This window comes from Pelodiscus sinensis, chromosome 11, assembly GCF_052426305.1.
Source record: "Pelodiscus sinensis isolate ZL-2025 chromosome 11, ASM5242630v1, whole genome shotgun sequence".
Taxonomy (NCBI): domain Eukaryota; kingdom Metazoa; phylum Chordata; order Testudines; family Trionychidae; genus Pelodiscus; species Pelodiscus sinensis.
The window spans coordinates 24,483,148-24,499,285 of record NC_143062.1 but is presented as its reverse complement, the minus strand read 5'-3'; the positions used below and the strand labels follow the sequence as shown (position 1 = coordinate 24,499,285).

The following is a 16,138-nucleotide window of genomic DNA, read 5'->3' as shown; positions in this document are numbered from 1 at the left end:
TTTTTCATGTTTTAGAGACCCACAGAACCATCACAAAGATTTAAGATCCAGAGGAAGTGAATTATAAACCATCTATGGTGTCAAGTATCAGAGGGGTAGCCGTGTTAGTCTGAATCTGCAAAAGCAGAGAGGAGTCCTGTGGCACCTTATAGACTAACTGAAGTGTCCCAACACTTCAGTTAGTCTATAAGGTGCCACAGGACTCCTCGCCACTTTTATAAGCCATCTAGTTCAAGTACACAACTAGCTTCATCAAAGCACCGGTTTTGAGAGTGTGAAGCCTCCTCACCCTAGCCTGACAGCTACAACAGTTTGCCTATCTGGCTCTCCCATTTGTAACATCCATGGGATGGGATTATCACAGGCAAATGGATTTTGGAAATGACTATATTGGGCTATGCTATCCACTTCACATCCCCCTTCAGCAATTCCACAGATGAGCTCAGATTAAGAGGAGATAATGGCTCCTAAGCAGAAGAGGGATTTTCTGTTCCAACTCTACATGATGAATGGTTTCTATGTCAGTTAATTACTCATACCAAAGAAGTTTATATTTTAGATCCAAGAATGCTGAACAAATTCAAGTCCCAAAAAGTCAATGGTGACTGTCAGTAGCAATTTTTAGATGATTGCTTTTCAGTCCTCAGGCTACAAGAGGCACACTTCCAAATTGCTGTACACTAGGCTCACAAGAAGATGCTTTTATTTTGTGATAGGCTAGGAGCACTTTTGATAGAATTTCCCCCTCCCCCCCGTTCAGTTCCCCAATTCAGAGTTGTCACAAGTCTGCTCACCTCTGTTTAGTGGTAGCTCTGATATTCCTGTCTCAACAACTGGCTGTGCAAGAGTTGGTCTTCTGGGGAAGTGCTATTCACTACCCACAGAGTCTATTGCTGTTCCTCCAGTTAGCTCAGTGTCAGTCTGCATTGACACCCCTGTAGAAAAATATAGTTCAAAAGGGACATCTTTGGATTTGCTGGCTGTCAGGGTCTATATTCCTGTGCCTAGACCGATTCACAACCTTATCAAGGCTACTCAAGTGAGCCCTCAAATCTCAGTAGGAATCTTTTTGCAGCTTTTGGGTCACATGGCGGTTTGTACATTTGTCATGCAGTGTCATACTTTGTGGCTTTCAGTTGACTTAGGGTAATCAACTCACCAGACACAGCTTTGATTTAAACCAATTTCTGCTCCATAACTGGGGAAAGAGTCACTAGACTGGTGGAGGAATTACCCTAGTGTGGGGCTAATGTTGGTCAGTGCTGATGGTCACTATACTACTGGATGTGTTGCTACTCTCGGTGCACATCTGTTCATACAGTCCAGGGGAAAGAGTCACCTCAGGAAACCAGTCTCCCTATCATCTTGCTGGAACTACAGGCAGTCAGAAATGCCCGTCTCTACTTTCTATCTCTGTGGCAAGTCTGTCTATCAAGATTTTGATAATGAGGCCTGTATGGTTTTTTTATATTAATGGGTGGGACAAAGTGAGACACATCTCTGTATACTGAAGTAATACATTTATGGAATTGGGGTATACCCCATCGTAGTCACATTTTGGCAGTGCACCTTTCTGGAATATAAAACATCCCAGTGAATGTTCTCTGATTCCTCTCCCAGAACTGTCAAGGAGAGCTATGCTGCAGATCCAAGGTGATGTATTTCAAAGGTGGTGCTGTCTGGATGGAGCTCTTTGTCCCTTTCACAAATAGGAAATGTTTGTTCTGGTTGGGGGGAGATGGCTTTGTCTTCAGCAGATGTTGCTTTTTTTCATTCCTTAAAGCAGTGTTCCCCAATTAGTGCTCCTCAAATCCAATCAGTCCCCCTGGCTGCCATGGTGTTAGAGGCAGGCCTGACCTTCCCGCCCCCCCCCCCCCCCGGGCGGGTTTTTTTTTTTAAGGGGTCCATGGCCATGTAAAATTGGGAAACGCTGCCTCAAAGGGGCCTGTAACTACATATTTTCCTCATTTTCAGATTCTAAAGGTTAAGAGAAAAATCAGGCAGGACAAATTACAAGGTTATCTTGATTGTCTTTGTGGCCAAGACAAGTAATAACGGTTTTAATAGAATGTCATCTTTAACCAAAGCATGGAAGATTTATGAACTTCCTAAGATGTGAACTGATCTCTATCTCAAGATTCTCCACCTAAGGGTCTGGTTCCTCCCTAGCCCGCTGGGAAGAATCTCCATTTTGTTTGGTAGAGGTGCAGGAAGTGTTAAACAGCAGAAAAAAATTTAAGCATGGCTCTTCTCTTTTAGAAGAGAGATATTTTTAGCTATTGATGTGAATACCAGCAAATTGCACTTGAATTTTCCTCACTTGCACTTTATTGTGGATTACCTGCTGTAGTGGAAGAAAACAGATTATCTGGTAGCTCCCTAAAGGTACATCTGGCTACAATATCAGCCTTCCCATGTAAAGGGTTCTTAATAGTCTCTCACCTCTCATAATAGTCTCCCGTAAATTTTTTTATTAAAGGACAGCTATGCGAAGAAGGAAACATTACCCTGGGCTATGACTGTAACTCTTCAAGGTGTGTATCCCAATAGGTGCTTCACTACCTGCTTTCTTTCCTCTGGACTTTGTAGTTTTCTTTGTGGGATTTTGCAATAGAGCTGGAACTATGGGATGGCTTACCCCACATGGGACTACTTAGTTCTAGTATAGGGCACAAATATGCATATGGCAGATACATAGATTAAACAAGCAATGCTAATGAAATCTCCATTGAAGACACATGGGCATGAGAGTACTCATGGGGGACACATCTAGAAGAATGACAGTTATTGCACTGGGTGAGTAACCTTTCCTGTATGTGATTTATGTTGGAACTCATGCAGCAGAGGAAGGAATAGAATCCAATTCTCTAATCAGTAATTGACACTCTTAAACACAAGACTTTCTTTTCCGGTAGTCCCTTGCCTTATTCAGTATGTATTTTCAAACTTCCACAACAAAGGAAGGTGAAGGTACTGTCAACGTTTCCCTAGTACACCTGCCATAGGGATCAACCAAGGCAGTCTCCTTTGCATTGAATAGTGCTTTGTGTCTGTTGGAAAAATAGTATATAAGGTGTGTTTGTTTGTTTGTTTTTTTTAAGTGACATAATGAATATGCACAAGGAGGCTGAATTAAGGTTGCCTAAAACTTTAGAGCAGGGCTCGGCAACCTATGGCTCGTGAGCCAAATTATGGCAAGCCCCTCATATATCCCATCCTAGACTTCTGCATCCCATGGAACCAACCCCTGCCATAAGATTGACAAAAAACAACCTGAATATGTGCATGAAGCTGGATTTGACCATTTATGATGAAAACTTCAAAGAAATGTGTGAAAAGAGGCAGCAGCAGAAGTCCCATTAATAAAGTCTGAGTGTTTCATTTATGCTATTAATCATGTCAGCTATCAATAATTTGTATATTTTCAATTATGCAAATGGACATTCTTACACGGCTCTTTGTTGACCATTTGTTCTGAATTTTGATGTAGTTTGGCTCTTTGGTTTGAAAAGGTTGCTGACCCCTGGCTTAGAGTATTGGATTTTGCAACCTTTAATGTTTTAATGTAGGTTTTTAAATTATAATTTTTCAAGTGACTGCTCGTGCATAGCAATAGGTTTGGTGTGCACTGTGTGCATGATAGTCCAAGTTTTTACTGTAGCATTACACATTGGTTGGCTGTAGTGGTCCCTGAAGCTCCCCTGGCACTCATATTGTAGTGTGTGTGTATAGATAGAACTCTGCTGGTGTTTCTTCTTGCTGCCTCCTGATGGACATGGGAACAGCTCCAGTCTCTTGATTTACAAGTATCGGTTTCCCTAGTTTGTAGTTCTAGATATTGGGGGAAGAGGTGTCCACCCCAACCTTAATACCATTTACTGGGGTATACCTCTCTCCAAAGGAAGTAAAGCTTTGGAGAGCTGTCGAAAGCATATGTCCAAAGGTGACCACATGCAGACTGCCTTAAGTGTCTTGGAAGGTGCCATCAAATAGAGAAGTGTTCTGTCTGCAGAAGATTCCAACCCTCAACAAAGAAAATGCAAGATGACCTCAAGCTCCTTATGGAACCAGTGCTTTGGCCTCTGCTGGCGTCTCTCTTCACTTGTCTTGTGTAGTGATCTTACTTCGATGCAGGACCCTAGAACCTCTCCCCAACTTGAAATGCAGAGTTATGCATTCAGCACTGATTTCAGTCCCTGGTGCCCTACAAGTGGAAGAAGCTGGAGACTGACAGATTTCCTACCAAGGCATCACACAGAGATCACTGGGATGCATCTGAGGTCAAGGCTCCCACAACCTACTCTGTAGCTCTGACTCTGTCAAGCCCAGTGATCCTGATCTCCCCATCTTGGGAGCACTTGAAGATATCGATGCCCAACACTGTTTGGGACTTCAGAGCCATGATTGTGCAGTTCCCTGCCTGATAAGGCAGTATATTGCATGTAACAGGAGGCAACAGCCTCGCTCCTCCTCAGGCCAAAGACCCCAGCGGCCGATACCCAACTTTCTTGAGGGTGTGCTCAAGGATGGACTTCCAGAACCCAGTCTGGATCCTTACCCGCCCTTTGTGAATTGCCTATCCCACTTCTACTATGCTTGGTTCCATATCACCTCGGATAGGTAGATCCTCAGTATGGTGTGGGTGGGATAGTTTAACAAATTCTGTTCTCTATTGCCACCTTACTCCTCTCCCTCTATTCTTCTCATGAGCAACTCCCTTTGCAGGAAGTGTAGTCACTCCTTGCTATTGGAGTGATAGAGGGGGTTCTTCAGGAATTTAGAGGCACTGGTTTTATTCCTAATAATTCTGAATCCCCAGAGTGAAAGAGGTTCTCAGGATTGTCCATGACCTGTGAAACTCAACACATTGCTGATAGAATGTGATTCTGCATGATCTCCCTAGGCACCCTAATTCCCACCTTGGATTTGGGGGATTGGTATGCCAGCATTGACATGAGATTCATATTTCCATTATCCTGGTTCCTTTGCTTTGTGGTCAGTGTCCATCATTATTAGTTCTGTGTGTTTCTGTTTAGGCTCTCAACAGCTCCCTGTGTATTCACAAAATGCATGGGAATCATAGCAGTCTACGTCTGTAAGTGCCAGATTTGACTGTTCCCATACCTTGACGAATGACTCATCAGGAGCAGTTAACAAGTTCAGTAACAGCACTTGTCACCAGTTCTCATATTAAATTTACTCAAAGCTTTATACTGCAGAGACTGCAGTGCATGTAACTACTAAGATTTTAAGTGGCTACATGGTTTCCATATTAAACAGTTTTTAACATCTTTATTGCCCCCTCTCATATTTGTGTGAAATGTGGCCTTTTTATGGGGATAACATCACCCACAAGGGTCTCAAAATTTAGGGCTTTCACCTCTGAGCCCCTATACATTCTGTGTTAGAAGGCTGAGCTGCAACTATACCCTCACCTGGCACTTCTACTGAACGTGATATCACAGTTTAATGTAAACCAGGACATAGTTTTACTGTGTTCTTCCTGAAGCCATATGCTAACCATAGAGAGCAAATGCTCCACTCCTTACATGTTGAATGTGCCCTTGTTTTTAGCATAACTCTTCACAGCTCACCACAGCTCTTCATTGCTATCACCTAGAGAATTAGATGACTTCCCATTTCCTTCCAGTGCATCTCATCTTGGTCACAGCCTGCATCAGTAGGTGCTATGACCTGGCGAAGATTCTACCCTCGCCACTGTCTACACACTACACAACAGCATGAGCTTCTTCCACGGGCTTCCTTGTGCATGCCCCCATTTGAGATGTGTAAAGTGGCAATTGTGGTCCTCTGTCCACGCATTCATGGCCCGTTATACTATCACCCAGCAGGCAAGAGATGATGCAACATTTGGCTGGGCTGTCCTAAATTCAGCAATGGGGTGAGCTTTGATCCCTCCTCCAAAGGAAATGGTAGTGCATTCCCATAGGTGACGCACATGAACAATATCACTAAGAAAAGACTATTCTGTACTTACCTCCTGTTTTTGAGATGTACTGCTTACATCCGTTCCAAATCCTGCGCATCTGCCCTTTGTTGGAATTATTCTGGCAAGAAGGAACTGAGCATGTAGTAAGTCATCAGTGTCTTCTATATGCTGCCATAGGCTCCACAGCAGATCTTACAGGAGGGTCTGTAAAGTTTTTACCGCTAGGGTAAAACCTGTGTTTTTTGCACGCACACACCTATTAAAGGGAAGACTGATCCACTTCAACTTTCCCAACTGTATGTGGAATAAATTTTGTGTAGATGAGCACCTGCTGTGGATGCTGTGGGTGCTTTTCTAACTGGCTTTTTGCTAAGTGGCTGCTCAAGTGCTCAGCTTTATAGGGAACCAGTGCTGTCCCCTTTTTTAGAAAAAAGGTACCGATACTCCAGGCTCAAAGTTGTTGAGCAAAAAGATGTGCTGGGGGGCTGAAATGCAGTCATAGCCCTTTTAAGAGCCACGTGTCCCCGGCGGGCTTCCGTCAGTAGCAAGCTGCCCCAGGAAATAGGTGCTGGTACACCAAAGGGAAATCCCATTGCACTATGATGGGCGTACTGTCCCGGAGCATGCCGTCACAAAAAAGCACTGTAGGGAGCCCTGCAGTGGACATGAGGACATGAGGTAATTAATCCTCTGTTTGGCCTGTAAAATGTATGTGAATTTGCATTTGTCTTGTACTCTAGACACTAGGCTTCATAGAAAACAATTCTTTAAATTACTAAAATTAGTTTATGCCTTCTAAAATCTAATGTTACTGTTCCTTTCTTGGTATAATTTAATGCTTTAAACACATTTATATTTGAGCTGTTTTGGCTAATAATAAAATGAAGGATTTGTGGGATGGCTGTGAAACAAGTAGCACACTTTCTGAAAACGAAAAACCATTAATCACCCATTGTTAAATTTGCTAAATACAAATTTAATATAGTTAAAACACTTATATTTTGCTTTCTTTTTAGTACTACTTTTATGAATATGGCTTTGATGAAATAAGACGAAGACCAAGACACGTGTGTCCATATGCAGTTGTTTCATTTGCTTATAAGGATGAAATGGTACAAGTGCCAAAGTTTTTGCCCTCATCAAGGTAAGGCAAGATGTGAGTTGTATTAAAAAAAAAAAAAAAAATTAATGCTCAACATGAAGAGTCTTGTAATCCTTTATCACTACGGGTGTGTCTAGACTACATGCCTCCTTCGACGGAGGCATGTAGATTAGCCAGATCGGAAGAGGGAAATGAAGCCGCGATTAAAATAATCGCGGCTTCATTTAAATTTAAATGGCTGCCCCGATCTGCCGATCAGCTGTTTGTCGGCAGATCGGGAGAGTCTGGACGCGATGCCCCGACAAAGAAGCCTTTCTTCATCGACACAGGTAAACCTGGTTTCACCAGGCTTACCTGTGTCGATGAAGAAAGGCTTCTTTGTCGGGGCATCGCGTCCAGACTCTCCCGATCTGCCGACAAACAGCTGATCGGCAGATCGGGGCAGCCATTTAAATTTAAATGAAGCCGCGATTATTTTAATCGCGGCTTCATTTCCCTCTTCCGATCTGGCTAATCTACATGCCTCCGTCGAAGGAGGCATGTAGTCTAGACACACCCTACTATCCCTTATACATAATTGACAGTGGGGAAAATTGTGTTCATTGTTCAGATAATTCTAGCCCACGGAGATTGTGTATTGGTTTGTGCCTCATGGTGACCTGTGCAGAACATAATTTGACTGCTTTTCTCTTCCCTTTCTCAAAACCAGTCTGCCCAATCAGAGAAGTATTTAGTTTTATAAAAATTCATCTAAAGTTTACAAAACATTAAAACACATTTTAAAAACTAGTCTTTGTATAAAAGGAAATTTAAAGGTAGCTTCGTGTGGTCTGGCTGACAGTAAATCCTGCACTGTTTGACCTTAAAATAATACGCTTTGCCACTTTTGTAATAAAATTGTTTCTGAAAGAGCTACACAAACAGGAAAAACCTATTGTACAGAGGAAACAAATAGATAAAATGTGTATAATGTAGTAAGGATGTTTAAAATATGGATAATCAGCTAATTGAGTTAGTTGATGGAACTTCCATTGACTATTCAATTAGTTGATGGGGTGGGGGAAGGGCACTTGCTAACTCTGCTGTGGCTCTGCAGTTTAAAATGTAGAAGCTGGGTGGCAGCCTGGCTCCTCCTACTTTTAAACTGCAGTCACAACAGAGTTAAACAGTCCCCTTCCTGCTCATGCCTCCCTGGGAGCTAACCCTGCTGTGGCTCTGCCTTTCAAGTGTAGCAAGAGCCTGGCAGCTCTTACACTGAGCTTCTGCCTTTTAAATGTAGTAAGACTGGGCATGAACTGGAAATCAGCTGATTCCTGGCTTGTTCCTGGTCCCAGATGCTGCAGCTCTGCCTCCCCTACCACCTCCCTCCCATGGAGATGGTGCTGGAAGGGAAGCAGGAGCCGGTGCAGGGGGGGAAACTGTTTTTTAAGCCAGCTCTTCTCCCCCCCTCCACCTTGTTGCCTCTGATAGTTGCTTCCCTGACCCTTTTCTGCCTCTAGTTCCCTATTGACTCGACTAGTTCCCTACATCCCTACAACGTAGGGATGTTAGCATGTAGTCATTCATACCATTAACTCATAGGCCTGCGCTTACCGGTTAGTCGAATGACTACATGCGTGCACACACCCTTTCTTGCTACTTCTCTATCGGAGGCGGAGGCAGGAACAACAGAGAGGCAGCAATGCTGGGAGGGGGGCAGGTGGGAGACGTGACACACAGGAAGCTGGCTTTCAGGCCAGCTCCCTGCCTGTATCTGCTCCTGCTGAGCTGCCTGCCTCTCTAGAAGCGTGGGGAGGGAAGAGCAGGAGGAAACAGGTGCTGGGGGAGCTGGCTTAAAACCTGGCTCCCCATGACCACCAGTTCCCATGGAATCTCCTGCACTCCCCCACGCTGTTGCCTTTATATTACAGAGCCCATAGCGCATGAAACTGCTTTGGTTTTTAGTGGTTAATTGTATATTGTGAGAAGCTTCTATTTATTTTTTTCTTGTGTTTTGTTAGGGCAAACAGCTTTAATACGAATACTGATAGAAACACAGGTAAGGATCAGTTGTACTGTAACTCGTGAATTTATAATAAAGTAGCAGATTTACCCAGCATTCCTTGGGCCCTTTATGGGATTGTATTTTTGGGGAGGAGGGAGCGCAATAAAAGGAAAATGTACATGCTTTATTTAAATGATTATAATTTTTTCAAAAATACAGTGTTTATGAAGCTAGCTTATTTCAGATTTCTTAAAGGGATAGTTATATTTCCATTTAATTTTTTAGGTATTTTTAAAATGGGAATGCCGTCAAATATATTTTCTTCATTCTTAAAACTCTTATTTGACTGTAGCCCTTTTTGGTTAAAACAGAACAAAAGGGTTTGCAGTAACACTTTCTTGTTTTCAAAGCTTTAAGCATTGATTTAGCTGTGCCAAAACAGAGCACTACTCCAAGTTTCTGGTTTTTTTTTCCTCTTTTCTGTAAGGTTTATATAGAAGCAATCCTATTCCAGGTTCATCCTATTTTTCTGGCTCATCTTGGTTCACTTTCAACATTCACTCAATTGTCAGTTTTGAAGACTGTACTTATTTTGGTGATTTCTCTTTCCTGTTTGGTTTTATGAGAAGTAATCCCATTCCAGCCATACTGTTTTTTTCTGGCACAGCTAACCCTTACGTTGCTTTAAGTTGTTAGAAGAAGCTATATATCGAATCTGGTGGTCCTAGATCAGGGGTGGGCAAGCGAGCCTCTGTGGGCTGGATTTGTCCCGCCAAGTGGGTTGATTCAGCCTGCAGATGCTGTGCCACTCTGTTGCCCTCACGCCATTCAGGGCCTGAAGATGGGGGAGCATGCGAAGTCTCCTCCCCCACTAGAGGTGCACAGTGCTTTAGGATGAACTGCCAGCTGTTCAGCTGGCGGGTCATTCTTAGCACCACATGCCCTTTGCGGGGCAGGGGCAGGGAGCAAGAGACTTTGCATGCTCCCCCAGGCCAATCAGACCTTGGGGGTAGGGAATTGTGAAGTGTCCTGGCCCTGCCCCATCTTCCAGAGGCTCTGCTGCTTCTAGGGCAGCCAGAGGCCACTTCAAAAATGTGCAGTGGCCCTCCTTGTAAAATTATTACCCACCCCTGTCCTAAATCTTATACTTTAGGAGAAGTTTTTCATCAGATAAACTTCTAAAAAATATAAAGTAGATGTGTGGAATACTTTAGTGTCTTGCCATGTTAGCTTTGTTCATGCTTTAATTAGATAACTTGTTTTCGGTCTTTGTCGTTAGAATCAGTAGATACTACTTTTTGGCATAACTGATATCTTAAGGATAAAGTTCAAACTGATTAGTGATGAGGACATTATGGTGGTGCCAGTGAAAGTGGTTTGGGATACATTTTGGGGGTAGTTTTTCTTATATCCTATTATGTTTCAGACTCAAAACAGTACAAAACAAGATGCTGCTGTCCTTGTTTTTTGCACAGGAGTATTACAACTACAAGAAGAATGGGGCGGAGGGGGGGAGTAGCTCACTAACCATAACTGCGGTGGGATTGTGCTGTCTGAGGCAACTTTCTTGCTCTTACTAGTTAGTGCTTTGACAATTGATACAAAATTATTTTCTGTCCTGCTAATGAAATACAACCTCCTAACTTCCATAACTAGCAATTGTTTTTCTATGCCACCCAAGTATGTCCATCTGTTTTTTGCAATATTTTTAAAACCTATGTAAATAAACAGTAACAGCTACAATAATCTAATACGGCAGTGAAGATCCAGTGGCACCTCCAATTTATAGCAGAACTCCAGTTTTCAGCTTTTTTAAAAATAACTTTCAAGTTTCAGGAAGCAACTTTGGTGTGGACTCTGGAGCCAGCACTGTTCTCTTGAATTCATATAGAACAAGAAAATAGTTTAAAGTCTGAACAGTACTTGTTTATTTCTATGGGGTGTCAGCTCTAATTCCTAACAGTGAGCTAGTAGTTTCTCTATTGTCTTTATTAGCAAAAATATCTAGTGGTGGAGATGATGTAGTAGGTTTTGTGAGGTACTGTGTGTCCCTTGACACTCCCTTCCCTCTGTTTTCAAATGCAATAGGCTATGGATGTCAACATGTATGACTACATGATTAACTGATCAGCCTGGGTCTATATGCATTCTCCCTACCCCTTGCTGCCTAAGGGGGGGGGGGGGAGATCCGCCTCTTCCTCCTCCTCACCCTCCATGCTGCTCACCCTATCAGAAGCAGCAGCATGCGGGGCTAGGGGGAAAGGGAGGCAGGCAGAAGCTGATATGCCAGCTCCATGGATCCATCCTCCCACTTCACTGCCTTCTACAGAGGTGGGAGGTGCGGCTTCCCCTAACACCAGCTTTGCAGTGCTACCTGCCTCCTCCCCCATGCTGCTACCTCTTTCAGAGGCAGCAGTGCAGCGGGGTCAGGAGAGACTACTTGTGAAGCAGCCTCTGTCCATGGCAAGCCTGGGCTTACCACGGACAGATGCTGCTACACAACAGCAGCTCCTGGCCATGAGGCGGGGGTCTGAGCTCCACTTGGATAGAGGCTGCCGCCGCAGACCAGCCTCTGTCCATGATGAGCTCTGACCCCTGCGGACAGGAGCTGCTGCCAGCCTGCGCTGCAGCTTCCATATCAGAGGCAGCAGAGTGGGGGGTGGCAGCCAAGAGCTGATCTGCGCGGGAAGCGGGTTTCTGATTAGAAGCAGCAGAACGAGGTGGCGGAGGCTCCCTCAGGATGGGGCCAGGAGTGCATTGGCTGCTGGCCCCTCTCTGGGTACCATGGAATAGTTGTGCATCCACTACAATTTGTTGCAGTTATGACTTCAATTACACACTATGTAACATCCCTACAATGGATAGCTTTAACAGAGTAAGAGTTTAACTGTTGACTGCCGTCAGATTAAGGTAATTATTCAACTAGGAATAATGCTGCTGCTGCTTAAACCCCATCAGTTATGTATCTTGTTGGCATCCTAGAAAGCTGTATCGTCTTTCACCATGGAACACTCGGAACAATATCCAGGGATTATTCTTCTGCCCATAAGAGCTTGTTTTGTTTCTGTGCTACTTCATACTCTTTGCATTTTTTCTCTTCAATCTGTCAACAATAATGCATCTTTGTTGCTGTTATGGATGCATCACTGTGTAGACAGGACAAAGCTAACTTTTTTCCCATATTTTCTAGATCTAGTCTGAGCAAGTAAAACAATATGATAGTAAAAATTACTTGTGTCCTGGCTAGTCGTGTGCTCTTTTGATTGTCATCAGCAATAGGAAACTTCCCAAAACTTAGGCAGGCTGCCTCTACACTTCTTTATCCTCCTCTCACTTACTAATGTCGTCACTTGAGACAACTGCTTTATTTTTTTTCCTTCTCCCACTCTTAATTAGATAAGACTAACTACACTTTATGGAGAGGTCAGCTTTTGAATAAAGGGAAGCTTTTATGCCATGCTGCTTTGAAATCTGCAACACGTCCTTTCCTTCCATGTAAACTGTAAGTATAGATTTGAAAACAGAGTTGAAAAAATTGGTTTAAATTAGGGATGTCAGCATGTAGTCGACCACACAATTAACAGAGAAGCCTGAGCTTATCAGTTAATTCTGTTGACTACATGCATTTATGCTCCCCCTTGCTACCTCTGGGGGGGGGGAGGGGGGGGAGCGCAGCAGCAGCAAGTGGGAATAGCAGAAGCCGGTGCTTGTGAGGGTCTGGCTTTAACCAGACTCCCCATGAGCACCAGATCTTGCCCCCCTCCATGCTGCGCGGAGGGTGAGAGGGGTAGGCTGGAGCTCATACGCATGGGAAGCCAGCTTTCAAGGAGTCGCTCCATGGAACCACCTCCCCCCACCAACCTGCTGCCTCCTATAAATGGGGGGCAGGCAGCAGCCAGTGCTGCAGGGAGCTGCTTTAAAAGCCAGTTTCCCCCAGCACCAGCTCCACAGTGCTGCCTTCCCTCCTCCTCTCCCCCTCATGCTGCTGCCTTTGTCAGAGGTAGCAGTGCAGGTGGGGCAAGCAGGGGAGGCTGTTCAGTGGGCCCAGAGGCTGCCCCATGGCAGCAGCCCTGTCCGTGGTGGGGTCCCAGAACAGAGGATGCCCAGAAGTGGGGCCAGAGCGCATTGGCTGCTAGCCCCACCCTTGAAGGACTAAGATTTTGTTACACAATTATTCAGTTACACCGTATCTACATCTCTCATTTAAAACTTGTGTTAGCAGTATCTGGTGGATTTTGTGCAGTTGAGCTTGCTTTTTTTTTTAATGTTAATATTGAAAAATTTACCTAATAGTAAAATTAGTTACTTAGGATCACAAGTCCAGCTTGGGTTGCTGAGTTATGTAAGCAATCTGGAAAATATTGTCAATTAACACATGGATTTGGTTTAAACAGACTTTTTTTTAAATGACACGACAGACTTTTCTCTCCAATTCCTATTCTGCTGGTAGAAAACCTCCTTGACTACTTTTTGTTTAAAGGAAATAGTTTTCAAATGATGACAGAACAATTTTAGGCATTTGGTACTGTTTTTAAAGCTAACTTTGCTTTCTCTGATTTCAGTCCTGAGAAGCTTAATGTTGAAACTGTTATAAGCATTGATCAGCTAAAGAAGAAAATTGCACCAGCATTGTTCTATAAAGAAACTTATTTAGGGGCAAAAGAAGGTAAACACTTGTCTTTTTTTTTTTTTAACTAAAAATAATATATGTTTTAAACCAGAATCTTAAGACTTTTTTTTTTTTAATTCCTTCCCCCCCCCCCCCCCTCCAAAAATAGTGTTCAAGAGTGGAATGTATTGTAGCCTTTATGAGGTTGTGGAAAAGACAAGGTCTGGAAGTAATTTGGAAGGCTTACTTCAAAAACTAGAGAGAGAAAAATTAGTAAGTAGAATGTTTTAGAATACTTGTTTCTTTTCAAAGTTTCTGTAATATTTCAAGAAAGTGGAGAGAATCTTTATTCTTCCTGCAGAACATCAGACATAAAAGGATTGTTTTTCAGTACCAGTGATACACTGGAGGCAGTTACTGTTAACAAACAACTCTTGTAATCTTTAGAGCCTTGCGCGGATACAAAATTGGTATCTGCAAAAATGAATCCTGGATATCTGCATTCACATGCACGCATGTCATACTCACAGATATCCACGAATTTACAAGGGCTCTACTAATCTTCGTTGCGTACTTTATAGTAGATATACTCTTTTGCTTGAAACACAGGTTCTTGTTAAACCACTTGGGGACAGAGGATATCTTTTTCTTCTTTCTCCGTGGCAAATGACATCTCCATATGGTATGTAACTTAAAAAAAAAAAAAAAAACCTTGACTCACGAAATATAACTGGCGTCTCCTTAATTAATTACATAATTCTATTTTTTGTGTGCAGAGCACCAAACTGGAAGGTCCCGCATTCTGCAGGCATTGTTTCTATTTCAAGAACCTAGAGGTATAGTGACTTCAAGTAAGTCCAGTGACTTCTAATTGCCTTCTTTGGATGGATATAATTAATATGCAGTTGACATGCTCATCTACAGAGCTCAATCTGAGGTCAGGGTTGCTGTTTATAATGAGTGATTATGAAAGACTTAGGGATGTTAGGAAACATTTTTTGTCAAATGTTTCAGTATTTCGGAATTTTTCAGTAGCTACATGTTTACACACTGGGTAGGCAGGAGCCAGTGCAGGCAGCAGCACAGAGGCCCCCTCCGCTGCCTCTGATATTGTTGATTACAAGTCTAGCACCAAGAAAAGCCTTTTTATTCTTTTGTTTATTACATTAGTGTTTATCTTTTCTGTTTAATTTTATAAAAGGCAGCAATATTTATTTCCACTAAGTTCCTGTGGCGCTAACGATCAAACTTATTAGTTACATACTTAAATCATAAACTCATTTTGACCCATAAAACATGAAGGACAAAATATAATGCTTTACAGATACATAATCAAGTTAAGAGTTGCTTAAAGTTGTGCACTGCAACGCTAGGAATGGCAACAAGTAGTTGGCAATACAATTAACCGATAAACCTAGTCTAGGCTTATCCGTTAATCTTGTTCACTACTTGCATTTGCTCCCTGGTGTGGGCCTCCCCTGGCAGCTTCTGTATTAGAGGCCGTCGGAAGAGCAGGAGCCAGTGTTGAGCTGGCTTTAAAAGCCAATTCCCCGCCCTCCAGCACCAGCACCACCTGCCAACCTCTCCCCCGGCTGCTGCCGCTGTTATTCTCCCTTCTGCCTTTTATGTAACAGTAAACCTAATGTAATTAGGAGCAATTGCATTATGCCACAATAGACAAAGGTATTTTAGAGATGATTGGTTCCAAAAAGCATTAAATATTTTTCAATAAGTAAAGTGAAGACAATTTTTCAGAACAATATAACTTGGATTTGGGAGTGAGAGGGAGAAGAAATGTACCCCTCAGGACTGTATCCAGAAACTTAAGGAAGAGCTAGTCGTCTTACTGAAGATTTAGATGGGGTTGAAAATTTAGTCCATTTTATGTTAAAGGACTAATCTTAGAAAGGGTTTGGATTTCAAATTTAAATTAGCAAGAACGAGAAGTTCTGTAGCACCGTATAGACTAACATTTATTGGAGCATAAGCTTCCGTGGGCAAAGGCCTACTTCATCACATGCATCTGGCGAAGCGGGTCTTTGCCCACGAAAGCTTATGCTCCAATAAATGTTAGTCTATAAGGTGCCACAGGACTTCTCATAGTCTGAATCTGCAAGAACAAATATGGCTACCCCTCGGACAAATTTAAATTAGGAAATGTTTTGAATTGAGGGTTTAGAATTTGTGCCGATCTCTAGTCTCATGCCTTAGTTTTTGTCTATGACTTGTGAAGGAATTTGATATGGTGGGTAAAGTCTCTAATTTTTCTAATTTAGAAATCTTAATTAGGATTTGTCTTTCCTAATGGTTTGACAACTTTTAGGCTCAAAAGGAACTTGTTGTCACAGGAGCTATGAATATGGGAAACTAAGAGAATATGATACTAGATCAATGTTTTGAAAGACTTATCAGGTGAAAGGATTTATCAGTGACAGGCTGAAAGGCGTTGGTATAGCAGGTGCTGGCATCTGAATTGTGTGCCACATCCTGTGA

At 42.8% G+C, this 16,138-nt stretch overlaps 1 protein-coding gene across 7 annotated transcripts in view; it reads left to right on the top strand.

The window, feature by feature from the left end:
• Positions 1-16,138, top strand: part of TASOR (transcription activation suppressor) — a 62,090-nt gene that overhangs the window by 19,983 nt on the left and 25,969 nt on the right. For all 7 annotated transcript variants that reach the window (XM_075938885.2, XM_075938883.2, XM_075938884.2 and 4 more), the window contains exons 7-13: positions 6,967-7,094; positions 9,053-9,090; positions 12,433-12,538; positions 13,599-13,702; positions 13,815-13,918; positions 14,255-14,327; positions 14,422-14,496. In XM_075938885.2, the coding sequence (XP_075795000.1) occupies positions 6,967-7,094; positions 9,053-9,090; positions 12,433-12,538; positions 13,599-13,702; positions 13,815-13,918; positions 14,255-14,327; positions 14,422-14,496 (628 nt within the window). The remainder of the gene's footprint in view (positions 1-6,966; positions 7,095-9,052; positions 9,091-12,432; positions 12,539-13,598; positions 13,703-13,814; positions 13,919-14,254; positions 14,328-14,421; positions 14,497-16,138) is intronic.